The sequence below is a fragment of the Marmota marmota genome, unplaced genomic scaffold (assembly GCF_001458135.2).
Source record: "Marmota marmota marmota unplaced genomic scaffold, marMar, whole genome shotgun sequence".
Taxonomy (NCBI): Eukaryota; Metazoa; Chordata; class Mammalia; order Rodentia; family Sciuridae; genus Marmota; species Marmota marmota.
In genome coordinates this window covers 12266918-12281904 of record NW_026000242.1, presented here as the reverse complement: position 1 = coordinate 12281904, position 14987 = coordinate 12266918, and the positions used below count along the sequence as shown (strand labels likewise).

The window sequence follows — 14987 nt, the reverse complement described above, 5'->3', positions numbered from 1 at the left end:
AAAAAAAAAAAAAAAAAAAGAGTAATAAAGAAACTTGGTCTGAGATATTCAGGCCTCTGCCATCTTATTCACACCTATTTGATGATGCATTTACATTCTAGCATCTATCCCCTGATATGTTCAACCACTATTTTATGGTCCTGTACACAGAGTACCTATTTATATCACCAGAAGCAACAAATTTGGTTTTGTAGGATCATACTGAGATCAGGCTGTGCTCAGAAGCTTAGAAGATTCAGAATGAAGCAAAATGCTGAAAACACAAGCCTCACTCACAGATTTCAATCTTTAACTCAAAATCCTTAAATCTAAATGAGAAACAGTCCTCCTCTGCACATTTAGCAGGTTTTTCATCTGCTTTTTTCCTCCGTATGATTACTTCAATCAGGCAGTGAATGACACATGCGGGTTTTAATCACTGCGTGTTGTGACACCCGCCTTGCACCACAGCAATTTCCTGCAATCAGCATTGCTTAAAAGGGTAATCAGGAGGCAGAGGAATAGTCAGAAAAACCTGACAAAATTTTTGCAGCTTGCACAGCAAAATAAGATTAGAAACCAAACTTCATAATGCTAGAAACATTTAGGGAAGGAGTAAAAGGCAGGGGAGGGCATACTAAGGAAGAGTTCAAGTTCAACTTCTTGTAATCTTTGGGAAAAGCTCACTCCTTCCTGTCTAAACACAAAGACTGAACAATTAGGGATCAGGAAGGAGGCCAGGGAAGAAGGGAGAGCAGGAAGGTGAGGAGAAGACAAAAGGGAAGATGGACATGATCCATGAACAATACATGCACATATGGAAATGTCACAGTAAAACCCATCAATTTCTACAATTAAAATGTGTTAAAAAAATTAATACTAACTGGATTGTTCAGCAACAGAGATCCTGACCCAGGCAAGAACATTAGGGATATTTTAATCTTGTATTCTTTATATACCACTCTTTTTTATGAAAAGCTATTGGATGGTGCTATTTTCAAAACAGAAATACATGCCTTCTCTGGGTTTTAATTAATACTTAAAAACATAAACTGAGTCCTTTAGATTCCAGCTACTGGAGAGGAGTTTTCACATAACCCTCTCCTGACCATCAGTGTGGAGGCAGTGCTATCAACCTTTAACTCCTTTTTTTCTTAACAGAATTTTGAAAATCTGAGCCTGTAAAGAAAACACAGAGTGACCAGAGAGAAAGAGGGTTATATTTTACACCATGCATTACAGAGAGTAAGCATCAAAAGAAAAAAGCCTCTTGTCTCTTTGATATTTGCAAATATAGATTTTTTTTTCAGAAAAACTGTTCCGCTTATAGAAAGTTTGTCTCTATCACAATTTATTATACCATTCTGTTTGAGCTGTCTTTTTACCTAGGTATACTACACTTTGAAGTATAGAAGCATTAAGTTGTGAGCTAGGCTTTGAGCATTTCATAACAGGCTGTTATTTCTCTGAAGGATGGTACAAAAATTGGGGGATAAGCCAAGAGTAAAGAAAGTTCAAGTGACAACAGTCTTAATAAACAAGGGTGAACAGGGACCCAAAAAAAAGGGGGGGGGGTGGATTTTGTTAGCTAGTATCCTTCCCTACATATTGAGATACTTTCTTAGGGGGAAAAAAAAAAAAGGTTTAAACTTGTATTTTCTTCCAGGGAACTCAAAACTAATGTTCAAAAAATATCAAAGCTGAACAATGCAGACAAAAACACTTCAGAATGATAAGCAGAGCACTGAACCTGTGCAAGATGTGAGGTAAAGCAAGCTGGCAGCAGGGTTTCTGCAGGGAGTGACTCACAATTCTCCCTTTTTGGAAAATGCCTCAATTCCTTTCAATCAAATGATCTAAAGGGTGTTTTGAAAGAGGCTTAAAGAAAGAATGATATTTACTGTTCAACAGATTGAATGAAGGGGAACGTTTTTATGGGCCTGATATTTAACAGGTATGTAGGAACTAAATTACAGCAAGTCATCCTCACAAATGTCAAATTTGTACCCCCAAGAGGGAAAAGCCACCAAAATTCCACAGAAATGATTAACAAGAGAATGAAGGCTCCAGAACAGTTCTGGCTGGCAGTCAACTCTAAGCAGTCATAAGACTCCATTGGAGCTTTACCCTCTATTGCTGCAAGGATGGGAAACAGCAAGCCTTCAAACAGCAGGCATTTGCCTTTACCTTCTGAAACTTCCTGTCCAGTGATCTGACTAATGTTGACAAAACACATAAACAAGGTTTAGGGTCCTGTCCTAAGCTGCAAAGTGACAGTCTTGAGTAGACCCACTGTTGATTTTGAGGGAAAAGTGATTCATTTAAGTGCCTCCCATACCTTCTCCAGGCCAATGAATTCCTCATAAGAGAGCACTTCTATGCAAACACCAGACAACAAAACTCACCCACATCAACATCTGGAAACTTGAAACATTACCAGAGGCAAAAATCAGTGCCAAACGAATCACTTTTCTTTTCTGCGATGTTGTTTTACCTGTTGATCTTCGACCCTACAAATCATGTAAGATCTTGCTTATGACTTTACAATTTTAGTCTATACCACTCTAAATTTCCTACACCAAGTATTCTTTACTTTATCAAAACATTCTTTCTTTCTTCAAAAGGGATCAAGCACAGTGCTCCCACATCAAACAGCTTGCCAGCATGCATATCACTCTGCCCTCTGAGCCCTCCAAGGCCAAAACCCTTCAAAGGTGCCACTTCCCCTCATTCCTTGGGTTGACTCTTACCTTCTACTACTCTGAAATCATGCTGCCTGTTTTTGCAAACTTATTCTCCTGTAGAATCTCAATGGCTAAATTCCAGGATTTTGCTAAGGGTATTTTCAATTGAAAGAACACAGGCCTGGGAGTCAGACAATCCTGTGCTCTCATCTGATTTGTTCTACTTATTTAATTAAGTGCTGAGTTCTTCACCACTTCAACTTTGGTTTCCTCATCTGTGCACAATTTATGCCTATCTTTATCTCACAGAGTTTTTATGAGGGGAAGAAGACAGTATGTGAAAATTTTCTGGCATATAATGTAACAGGCATTCAGTAAACAGAAGGCATTGTGATTGCTATCTGTGCAGAAGTACTCCTTTACTTTTCCCTGATTTCAAAACAAAGTAGTCAGCTCAGGTCTGCAATGTATCATTAATATATGCTATCTAGCCAAGAAAGGTAGAAAGTTCTCTTTGAAAACCAAGAACAATAGAGAAGGTAAATATTTATATTATTATAATCACAATGGAAATAATAAAATCATATTGCTCATGACCAAACAGTTTCTACCCAAAATTCAGTCAATGCTCTAAAATGTTGTGTTTAAAAATAATTCAGTATTCAATCTTTTTGCCTCAGCAGTCCCTATACTTTACGCTCCATTTGTCTGAAATGACCCCCACCCCAGCATCTACTAGGCAAATTCCTACTCTTCCTTCCAGGCTCAACTCAATCACTACATCTTTCCTGATACCATCAGAGGAATTTGCTCTTATGATTCCCTGACTCTCTTCATCCCACTGTAACACATAATACACTGTACTATAATTACTGTATGCCTGCAGCCTTATGAGACAGTCTATTGAAAGGCAATTTATTCACTGTTTCTTCAATTGAAGTCTATTCATACAAAAAGTATATGTAGGCTTTTTATGTTCCTATGTATCAGAAGCAGCACTAAAAATATGTAAAACACTATAAGCATAATGCATTTCCATTTTCAGATAAAGTGTGTGCCTACAATAGCTAATGAGGCACTTGGAGCAGGAAACCCTTATAAAATAGTCAAAATAATACAAAATGTGCCAAACACATACGTAAATGAAATAGAACTTCCAACACTGAAGATATACCATCTCACTGTTTGATAATTTTACATCATCAATGCACCTATAAAATAAGTCTTTGATATTTTCTGAATGGATTGACAATTATAAAGTATTTTTAAGTATTTTATATCTATTTTATTCCTGTTCAATATCAAGAAATCCCAAGCCAGAGAGGGGACATTTTAAAAAAAGAAGAAGAAGAAGAAAGAAAGAGAGAGAGAGAAGAAAATCCCTAACTAAGTTGCCCAGGCTGGCCTTGAACTTATGATCTGCCTGCCTCTGCCTCCTCAATAGCTGGCATTATAGGCACATGCCACTGAACCCAGCCTATACTCTTTAAAGAATGAAAATCAGACCAAAACAATCTGTCAATTCAAAGATGAGATAAAAGCTCAAAAATTCTACTACTGAGGAATAATTCCCTTAAGGCTAGCGACTACAGCATTGTATCAGTCCTATTCATGGCTGGTCTGACTATTTCCACTATCCCAACAAAGCTTTTGCCACCACTAGAACAGTGATCAGTTATCTATATCCAAAACAGGAAAATCTGAACCAAAGCCATCCTAGGTACACCAAAGCAGAACAGAAGCCCCAAGGACTCTTTCCTAGTAAAACATTAGCTGAAATGAATAACAAATGCTAATGTCCAAAGAAGAACAGGACACTACTCTATTGGATCCCCAAACTTACCACAGCACCCTGACCAACCCATAGTTAAACTAGAAGTATAAACGTAAAATCAGAATGTATTCTTTCTTCCTTACTTCCCTACCAACATTATTATTTTTAGATTTATAAGCTTTATCAATCTAGAGGGCTACAAAAAATGTCACCTTAATGTACTCTAACAAAGGTTTTATAAATAAGCAATCAGAATATTATTATATTATAACCCATTCATAATACTGGAGAAGCCAATTTTTCAAAATAAGTAGAAATTATCTCACCTATACAGAATGTAAACAATTTTTATCAATGCCATCTGGGTTTTAAATCTTCTACTGTCTTATAGAGTCCAATAAAATCTTATAAACTAAAACAAGGAACAATTAAAAACATGCAAACTTTCCCTAGTTGAAGGGAGACATCTAGAGGCAAGAGCTTAGAATTAGAGGCCTTTCTCAGATCCTTGAGGACCTTGGAACCATAAAGGAGCCTTTGAAAGTTCTTTCACTTAGCAATTTTTCTTTATGTGATTTGTGAATATAGTTCACCAAACAAAGCACTCCTTATTGTGACCTATTACTTGCTATCTAAAATGAAAATATTTCCAAAATACCAGAGCTCAAGTAAATCTCACTTGAAGCTTCTCGTGCAATCTATTGGATCTACTTATACCGTGGCTCAGGCAAATGAGGGACATGGCTAGCAACAAGACTTCAATTTATAATAGGCAAACAAGGTGACAATATTGACCAGCTTCATAGAATAGGCAAGACATTCACATATTCAGAACACTCTATAGATTAAAAGATTAAAGTAGAAGAAATTATACTTATTCTAATGAAAAATCTGCTTCTCTCCATGGCCGATTTGATCAGAAAAATCTCCAGCTCAAACCTATGTAGCTATAACTCATATGCCTTCAGGGGTCAAAACAAAACCTTGGCTCAACAACTGGTGAGAAAGGCAGGAAAGGAGGAGTGAAGATGGGAGTACACTGGAGGAAGCAGCCCAGTTTAACGGCATTCAATTTTTTTTCTCTTAACCCTAAATGACCAAATTACCTACCATCTCTTGATGACTCCATTCCCATTTGTTACACTTTGTTTACAGATTTTTCCAAATGTTCTCTCCTAATATCTGGTATTGAAGTGATGCAAATTTTAAAAAAAAAAGTAATATAAAGTATCTGTGTGTGCAGAAAATGTCTAGAGGTATATACTTCCAAGTGTCAACAATAGCCACATGGAAATGATGGGATGATGTTATTATTTTCTTTTTGTTATCACATTAATTTTCTGATAAAGGGGAAAAAGAGTATAGAGGTTGAACTCATTGGTAGAGAGCCTGCCTAACAAGGGCCTGGATTCAATCCTCAACATCAGAAACAACAACAACAAAAAAAAGTAGCATCAAAAGCCATGGACGTTCAATAGTTCTCAAAACTCTATCTCTGGAAATTGGGAGTAACATACCAAGACAGAGGACTAATATCTGAATATCACATTTTTCAAGGAGAAGTATTTAAGTGGCTACATGACATCACTGTGCTACATTCAAATGGTTTTTTGTTTGTTTGTTTTGCAGTACTGGGAATTGAACCCTTTCTTTCATTTTTTATTTTGAGAGAAGGTATTGCTAAGTTTCCCAGGCTGGCCTTGAACTTCTGATCCTCCTGCATTATCCTTCCGAGTAGTGGGGATTATAGGCATGTGTCACCATAACCAGTCAAATATCATTCTCTTTAAATTTAAAGCGGGAAAAGATCACCAGCAAAGAAATGCTATATTTAATAAAATAAGATAACTGAATTAAAATTTTGAAGTTTAAGTAAGTGAAGCTATTTTCTACTCTTCCCCAAATTTCATAAATCCTTACCATAGAGATCAGGTCCATGAGAAGTGAAGACATTATACAAAACAATGTTGAGTGGTGCAATGACCAATTTCCCATAATAGTAGCTGTCAATGACCACCACAGGCACCTAAAACAGAACAGAAAACAGAAAATACAGGAATTATGGAGTTTTACTCTAGGAATATTCTCAAAATGCTGAGAATGAAAAACAAAATCACCTCCTAATGTTTCCTTTTCCACATCAGAAGTTATTTTCATTATGATATGAGAACAAAACGAGAAAAAAGAAAACTCACCAGAAAGAGAATTAGGGCCACCAGTGACCAATGAAAGAAACTTTTCCACCTGTGTTTCATGACCAGCAAATCAAAGGCAATGGGTAAACTATTCAACAGAGAAACAAAATGGGAAGTTATGTAAAATACTTAACAGGCCATATCCACACGTATCTATGCCAAGTTGAGAATAAAATGTCTCTATCAGTGACAAAGAGGGAAGAAAACCAGTATGTGAGAGGATATCTTCTGAAAAATACGTGATCTTTTCATAGGGACCTAGAGATCAATGTGTCCCATACATATACAAATCTAAATACTGAGTTGCTAAACAAACTCCATTTTATACATATTTCTGTATAATGGACATTTAAAAGATATTAATTATAGAGTCTGGGGTTGTGGCTCAATGTTAGAGCACTTGCCTAGCATTTGTGAGACACTGGGTTCAATTCTCAGCACCACATAAAAAAAAAAGTCCATCAACAACTAAAAAAATATAATATATAAAAAAAAGATATTAATTATAAGCAACTGGACCCTATTATCCTTCACCGATCTCAGCAAATAAATACTGATCTTTCTCTTATAAGATTTAGCAGGCTTTTAGCAATATAATATCACAAACTCTGACTTCAATTCTGATATATCCTCTTCCAACACCATTAACTCTTCTTCCTTTACATTCCTTCAGAACTTATAGATAGCAGAACTTACAGAAAACAGCTTAAGATACAATCTTAAAGATACAATAATTTTAGGATGATACGAAGAATAGATCATATTGGAGGTAGGGAAACCAGACTTTTAAAAGGAAATGAAGAAAATTTTAAATGACCCATCCTCTTAGTAATTTCCTGTTTAAAAATTTATGCCATAATGAAATTCTACCAAGTATACAAAGATATATGTACAAAATTCATTGAAGGGTTGGGCATGTAGCTCAGTGGTAGAGTACCTGCTTAGCATGTGCAAGGCCCTGGGGTCAATCCCCAGTACCACACACACACACAAAAAAAATGTTCACTGAAACATTATGTTCAGTAACAAAAACTACCAATAAGGCATGGTTAAATAAATTATAGTATAGTCAGTTGTATAATAGAACATTATGCAACTGATAGAGAATGACATAAATCTGTGCTCAAGAAAAGATAAATAGCCAGGCACAATGGTGTACAAGGCCCTAAATAACATAGCAAGACATCATTTCAAAAAATAAAAGTAAAAAAGGCTGGAGATATAGCTCAGTGGTTAAGTACCCCTGGGTTCAATCCCCAGTACCAAAAAAATAAAAGGTATTGTATGTACAGAATAATTCTATTTATTTCAAAATGTGGTAAGTATATGTGTGTGTGTGTGTGTGTGTGTGTGTGTGTGTATGCCTATGCATTTATAGACACAAGGATAATTTCTGGAAAGACATACAAAAATTATTAGCAGTGACTGTCACTGAGGACTGGCTAGAAGAGAAAAGAATTAGGAATTCCTTTTAAATCATACAACTTTTTTTTTTTTTTTTTTTTTTTNTGCTGAAGATTGAATCCAGGGCCTTTTGCATGCTAGGCAAATGCCTAGCTACCACCCACTTTCTGGTACTTTTTTTTTTTAAGCAAAGAAATACTACTTTTATAATAACCTTAATATCAAACTAAAATTTTTTTTTTTTTTTTTAAATATTTATTTTTCAGTTTTCGGCGGATACAACATCTTTGTTTGTATGTGGTGCTGAGGATCGAACCCGGGCTGCACGCATGCCAGGCAAGTGCGCTACCACTTGAGCCATATCCCCAGTCCATAAAATTTTTTTTTAATTATTAGAACAGTCAATAAGTTAAAGCAGCACAAATTAGAATAAAAGATATGAGAACAAAGAGTAAAGGAAAGGAATGAGAGATACAATTGAACTTGGAAAAAATAAAGCTGGAGTTCAACACAGTTGTGCACATCTGTAATCCCAGCAGCTCTTGAAGCTGAGGCAGAAGGGTCGTGAGTTCAAACCCAGCCTCAGCAAAAACAAGGCACTAAGCAACTTAGTGAGATCCTGTCTCTAAATAAAATACAAAATAGGGCTGGGGATGTGGCTCAGGGGTCGAGTGCCCCCGATTTCAATCCCCTGTACCAACCCACCGTCCTCTGCCAAGAACAAAAAACAATACTGGGACAAGGAAAAAGGGACTGAAGCAAATTCAGATTTCAAGCCTTGATGAAGAAGAAAATGTATAGCATAGTATGATGCAGTGTGGGGGGAAAAATATCAGTTAAACAATCAGAAAGGCCTCGATTCAAAAGCAAACATAATCTTAAATATGAATTACTCAAACTTTTGGAGTCTATTTTTTCAATTATAAAGCACTAATGATCTCCTGCAGAGCTGTTGTCAGGTTCTGGAATAAAGTTTACAAAGGGTTTAGCAGTGCCTCAGATACAGCAGATGCTTAACAGCCATTACTATTATTAGAATTAATCATAATAATAAGCATTAAGAAAAACATGCTTTTGGGTTGGGGTTGTAGCTCAGTGGTGCAGTGCTTGCTAGCATATATGAGGCAATGGGTTCAATCCTCAGCACCACATATAAATAAATAAAAGTATTATGTCCATCTACAACTTAAAATATATTTTAAAAAAAGTAAATAAAAACATGCTATTGCTTCCCAGAATCTTCATAGGCACAATCGATTCCTATAACTTTAGGTGATACCTAGATAATATGGAGTTAATTCAACATTAAGATTTACCTTATGCCCAGGAATATATGAGAGGAACTATGTTAGTATCTTACCCAAGAGCCGCACTGAATGGCCAGCCTAAGATAGCCCCAGCTGCTACTCCCAATACAGCAATGGCAGTCTTGTCCATATACCATCCAGTCATGGCTATCAACGTGGTATACATACAGAAGCTACTAGGAAGGAATGCTATAAGAGTAAAGAAATGAAAGGAGGGAAGGGGACAAGAGTCTAAGATTAGGTATCAATTATTAAAAATTAACTTACGCTGAAAAATGTCAATAACTAGCAACATATTTTGGGCAATACAATACAAGAAATAGCCGGTAAAGGGACCCTCCTTTAAAAAGAATGTTCAATGATTTTCTTATTTTCTCACTCTTTTTAGGTATCAACACACGGCCCCAATTATAGACTAACCTCATCATTTTTCTCCTAGCCTGTTCCTCAAATCTAAAACTTATAAATTCCAGTTTCCTCAGGAATTACTCCAGGTTATATTTCCAGGCAGACAAATGCTTTAAAAGTCTTATAGCCATAGCCAACAATTTATTTCTGAAGAAAGTTATCTTTTAATAGTTTCCTGAGACTGTCCTAGTTCCTAACCTGTACCTTACAGTAATTCTAGGAAGTCTGACTCAAGGACCAGACATTGGATGGCAGCACTTATTTTATTTTTCATACCAAGGATTTAACTCAGGGGCACTTAAAAACTGAGCCACATCATCAGCCTTTTTTTTTTTTTTTTTGAGATAGGGTTTCACTAAGTTGCTTAGGGCCTTGCTAAGTTGCTGAGGCTGCCTCTGAACTTTCGATCCTCCTGTTTCAGCCTCCCAAGTCACTGGGTTATAGGCGTGCTTGCTCTACCATGCCAGTTCAGCAGCACCACTTTGCATCCTGCATCCACTGACATAAAGAATCTGGTCTTTGGATAGTCTCCTAATTATTTACATGTACCTTAACCTTGTTGTGGTATACAGCAGAGGAATGAGCATATTCAGGGCTTCTGCAACAACAATCAAAGTATTTCTAAAAACTCTGAACAAAAATGTAGATCTGAATAGGTGTAAGAGGGCATGCCTGTAATTCCAGCTACTTGGGAGGCTGAGACAAGAGGATAACAAATTCAAGGGCAGCCTCATCAATTTTGAGAGACCCTGTCTCAAAATTAAAAAGGAGTGGGGGCAGCATTTTAGATGTAGGTCACTGGTGGAGAACTTGCCTACCATGTACAAGGCCCTGGGCTCATACCTAGTACTGGGGAAAAAAATTCAAATCTGAATCTCCTGCTGCAAAAGATCTGATCGTACAGCAAGCACTAGAGAAGAAAAATCAATTGATTTTAAGAACTACAAAAAAGAAGCAGTGAGATTTAAGAAACTCAGAACAGGGTTCAGAGGCTCTGTATCAAAGCTTCCTTTAACTTATCTGTGCCTCAACTGATTGTACAAAATTAAAGATATTCCCAGAAATCTCCCACACATAAAACTCAATTTTTAGAGTGGCAAGGTAACTAAAAAAACATGAGGTACAACGTTCAAAAATAAATGCTACATAATATGATGCCATCCAATGCTATCAATTCCACCTACTGAGGTAGAGGACAAAAGTACAGAGGTATCCATGGTCTCTGCCAGCTTCCAGGATAAAGCATCAACAAATTTATGACAATGGATCTCAAAGTTATTCCAGGGTAGAACCCTGAGCTTTCCACAAAGCAACATTAATTTCAATATATTCAGTGGAAAAGTAAACATGTAATTTTGTGCCAGATACTATTTTTGTGTATACTATATTTTGTATATATTTAGTATGCACATTAGATTCTAGATTATACAAGCAGAAACTAAAATTGAGACAATGACACCTAGTAACTTAATTTTCTAGTAACTTAATTTTTCTAGAGAACTAGTAATTGACAATATACCTTTTTAGCAGGCTGTATTGGTTCAGCACACAAAACACAGATGCTCAATGGCAGCACAGTTTGAAAGGTTTTATTCTAAATTCCTAGAAGCTAACTTCAAAATCAAAATAAATAAAAAAATAGAAGATTGCACATTTCAAATAATGGGCAGAAAACAAAATAATCAAGAAAAGAGTTTTTAGGCCCAAAGAATAACTTTTTAAAAAATTTTTTTAATATTTATTTTTTAGTTGTAGTTGGACACAATACCTTTATTTCACTTGTTTATTTTTATGTGGGGCTGAGAATCGAACCCAGGATCTCACATGTGCGAGGCGAGTGCTCTACCGCTAAGCCACAACCCCAGCCCTTTTTAATTGTTGATAGACCTTTATTCTATTTATTTGTATGTGGTGCTGAGAATGGAACCTCATGCCTCACACATACCAGGTAAGTGTGCTACTGCTGAGCCACAGCCCCAGCATTCTCAAAGAACTTCTTAAAAAAAAAAAAAAATCACTTCCCTTCCCATCGTGGCCAAGAAAGGAAGTGGGTGGTTGATGCAAGAATGTAATAAAAAGCACCCTGGTGAGTTTCAGTTATGAATTTTGACATCTAGTAAGTTCTTTTCACCTTGCTAAGTTTCAGTGCCTTCACTTGCAAAAATGAGAAAATGTTTCTCTTATTTATAGCACGGGGATTGTTGTAAAGGTTAATCAAGATAATGTAGATAAGGGTGCTCTGCAAATTACTGACATTTTATACAAATATAACCTATGTCTGGACAAATTTTTCCTTGCAATACAACTGCAAATCATGGAAGAAACTGCTATCCCCTCACCTGTACTTTTACTTACCAGATGATGAACAAAACATGCCAGTGCTGAGCACCAAGAAGGCTAGCATCATTCGACTCACATGGAGCCCAAACTTTTTGCACACAGCCCTAAAAGGCAAAGACTATTAGTATCACAGATAATAGACACAGACATTTTAAATCAAAGAACATGTTATCAGAGATAATACTGAAAATTTAAAGTCAAATATAGAACTCATTTGATAAGTTTGCTAGCATTTTCATGTGCATCTTACTCCTGACATAGGAGTGAAGTTCCCTATCCAAGAGGAAATACATACTTTACATGCTAAAATTATGAGCCAGGCAAGCACTCTACCACTGAGCCACAATCACCGCCCCAGGTCTCTTTTTTTTTTTTTTTAACTCCACAAATTAAACATTTTTAGATATTATTATTGCTTTGTTTGTTCAGATACACTTATGTGATAGCCTTTTTCTTGCTCAGATTCCTTATTTTGCTTGGAGCTTCCTTCTGAAATCATTTTGTTTCTTTACAAGTACATCATTTAGAAATTCCTTTAATGAGAATCTGTTAATGGTAAATCCTCTGGGTTTTGATTGGTTGGATTCTTTTTTTTTTATTCCTCTTCTGAAAAGCCTTCCTTTATTTAGCTCGATTGTGAGATGATTTGACTGAATATACAATTTTAGAATGACAGCCATTTTCTCTCAACACTTTGAAGACACCTTTTTTTGTCTAATATTTTTTCTAGTATTCCTTTATAGACATTCCAGTAGTTCTCTGTCAACTTTTAACATCTTTTTCTTTGTCCATGGGGTTTTACATAGTTTCACTGATTTCTTTTCATGAATATAGTTTGGGATATATAAGATTTACTAAATCTAGAGATTATCACTTTTCCCACCAATTCTAGAAAATTCTCAGCTACTATTTCCTGAATATTGCCTCTCCTCATTTTCTGTATCATTTCCTAAATTCGGATGAGATCTATATCAAATCTTTCAGCTCTACCTTACATACTTTTTAGCCTCTGACATATTCCTATATTTTCTTCTTCTTCTTTTTCTTCTTTTGGTCTATCAATACTGTATTCTTAATAATTCCCTCAAATCAGTCTTCCGGTTTACTAGTTTACTTGTTAGCAGTATCCAAAAAATGCTGTTAAAATTACCTGCTGAGTTTTAAATATCTATAATATATAAGTATTACGAATATTATATCAATATTGCTTATTATACAACATTATGTAAAATTAATAATATGAATATAATTATATTGTCATTTCTACAAGTTCTGGTTCTTTTTTCAAATTTACCTGGTCCTTTTTGTAGTCTCTTTTCTCTTGTTCATTTTTTCAGTTCCCTTTTTTGTTTCTTTAAATATACTAAATATACTTATTTTACTTTTCTTTAAATATACTATATATACTTCTGTATATTTAGTATATTTAAAGAAATGTATATTTAGTATATTTAAAGAAAAATATTAGTATATTTACCTAATAAGTATATTTAAATATATATTTAAATATACTTTAATATTTAAGTATATTTATATAAGTATATTTCAATAAGTATATTTAAATATATTTAGTATATTTACCTAATTAGTATATTTAAATAAAATATTAGTATATTTACCTAATAAGTAAAGTTTTACAGTTTAGCTAATTGTTGTTATTTCTTTACTATTTATTTTTTAATTTGTTCTAATTATACTGACAACAGAATGCATTTTGGCACATTATACACAACTGAAGCACAACTTCTCATTCCTCTAGCTGTATGCAGTGTAGAGTCACACAGTTGGTCATACATGTATATACGGTAATAATGTCCTTCTCATTTCACCTTCCTTCCTACCTCAACACCCTCTCCTCTCCTCTCACTCCCCTCTGCTCAATCCAAAGTCCCTTCATTCTGCCTACCCACTCCCCCCACCATGACGGATCAGCACCAATTATCAGAGAAAACATTCAGCCTTTGGCTTTTTGGGATTGCCTTATTTAACTTAGCATGATCGCCTCTAATTCCATCCATTTAGGATGGAATGCCATCATTTCACTGTTGTTTGTGGCTGAGTAATATTCCATTGTGTATATATACCACACTTTCTTTATCCATTCATCTGTTGAAAGGCACCTAGGTGCTATAAACACTGATATGGCTGCGTCACTGTAGTATGCTGATTTTAAGTCCTCTAGGTATAAACCAAGGAGTGGGGTAGCTGGGTCAAATCGTGGTTCTATTCCAAGTTTTCTGAGGAATCTCCATACTGCTTTCCCAAGTGTTTGCACCAATTTGCAGTCCCACCAGCAATGCATGAGTGTACCTTTTTCCCCACATTCTCATGAACACTTATCGTTGATTTTACTCTTCAGTGTTGCCGTTCTAACTGGAGTGAGATGGAATCTTACAGTAGTTTTGATTTGCATTTCTCTAATTGTTAGAGATGATGAACATTTTTAATGTTTGTTAATTGACTGTATTTCTTCTTCTGTGAAGAATCTGTTCAATTCCTTAGCCCATTTATTGATTGGGTTATTTGTTTTTTGGGTGTTAAGTATTTTGAGTTCTTTATATATCCTGGAGATATTAGTGTTCTACCTTAGGTACGAGTGGTAAAGATTTTCTCTTATTCTCTAGTTTATCTCTTCACATTCTTGATTGTTTCCTTTACTGAGAAGAAGCTTTTCAGTTTGAATCCATCCCATCTATTGATTCTTGATTTTATTTCTTGCACTTTAGGAGTCTTGTTAGGGAAGTCAAGTCCTAAGCCAACATGATGAAGATTTAGGCTTACTTTTTCTTCTATTAAATTATAGGGTCTCGGCCGGACGGAGCGGGCGCCCGCGCGTGTGGCATGAGGGGAAGCCGCCTGCCCGCCCCCTTCGCCTTCCCTTCTCTCCCCCTCCCCG

At 35.7% G+C, this 14987-nt stretch overlaps 1 protein-coding gene across 7 annotated transcripts in view; it reads right to left on the bottom strand.

Annotated features, from left to right (window-relative positions):
• Alg9 (ALG9 alpha-1,2-mannosyltransferase) overlaps positions 1 to 14987 on the bottom strand; it is an 86740-nt gene that overhangs the window by 59874 nt on the left and 11879 nt on the right. For all 7 annotated transcript variants that reach the window (XR_007344551.1, XR_007344553.1, XR_007344552.1 and 4 more), the window contains exons 5-8: positions 12107 to 12195; positions 9397 to 9532; positions 6633 to 6720; positions 6358 to 6463 (exon numbers count right to left, since the gene is read on the bottom strand). Coding sequence is in view for 4 of the 7 variants with exons in the window: in XM_015489899.2 (XP_015345385.1) it covers positions 6358 to 6463; positions 6633 to 6720; positions 9397 to 9532; positions 12107 to 12195 (419 nt within the window). In the remaining 3 variants the exon portion in view is untranslated. The remainder of the gene's footprint in view (positions 1 to 6357; positions 6464 to 6632; positions 6721 to 9396; positions 9533 to 12106; positions 12196 to 14987) is intronic.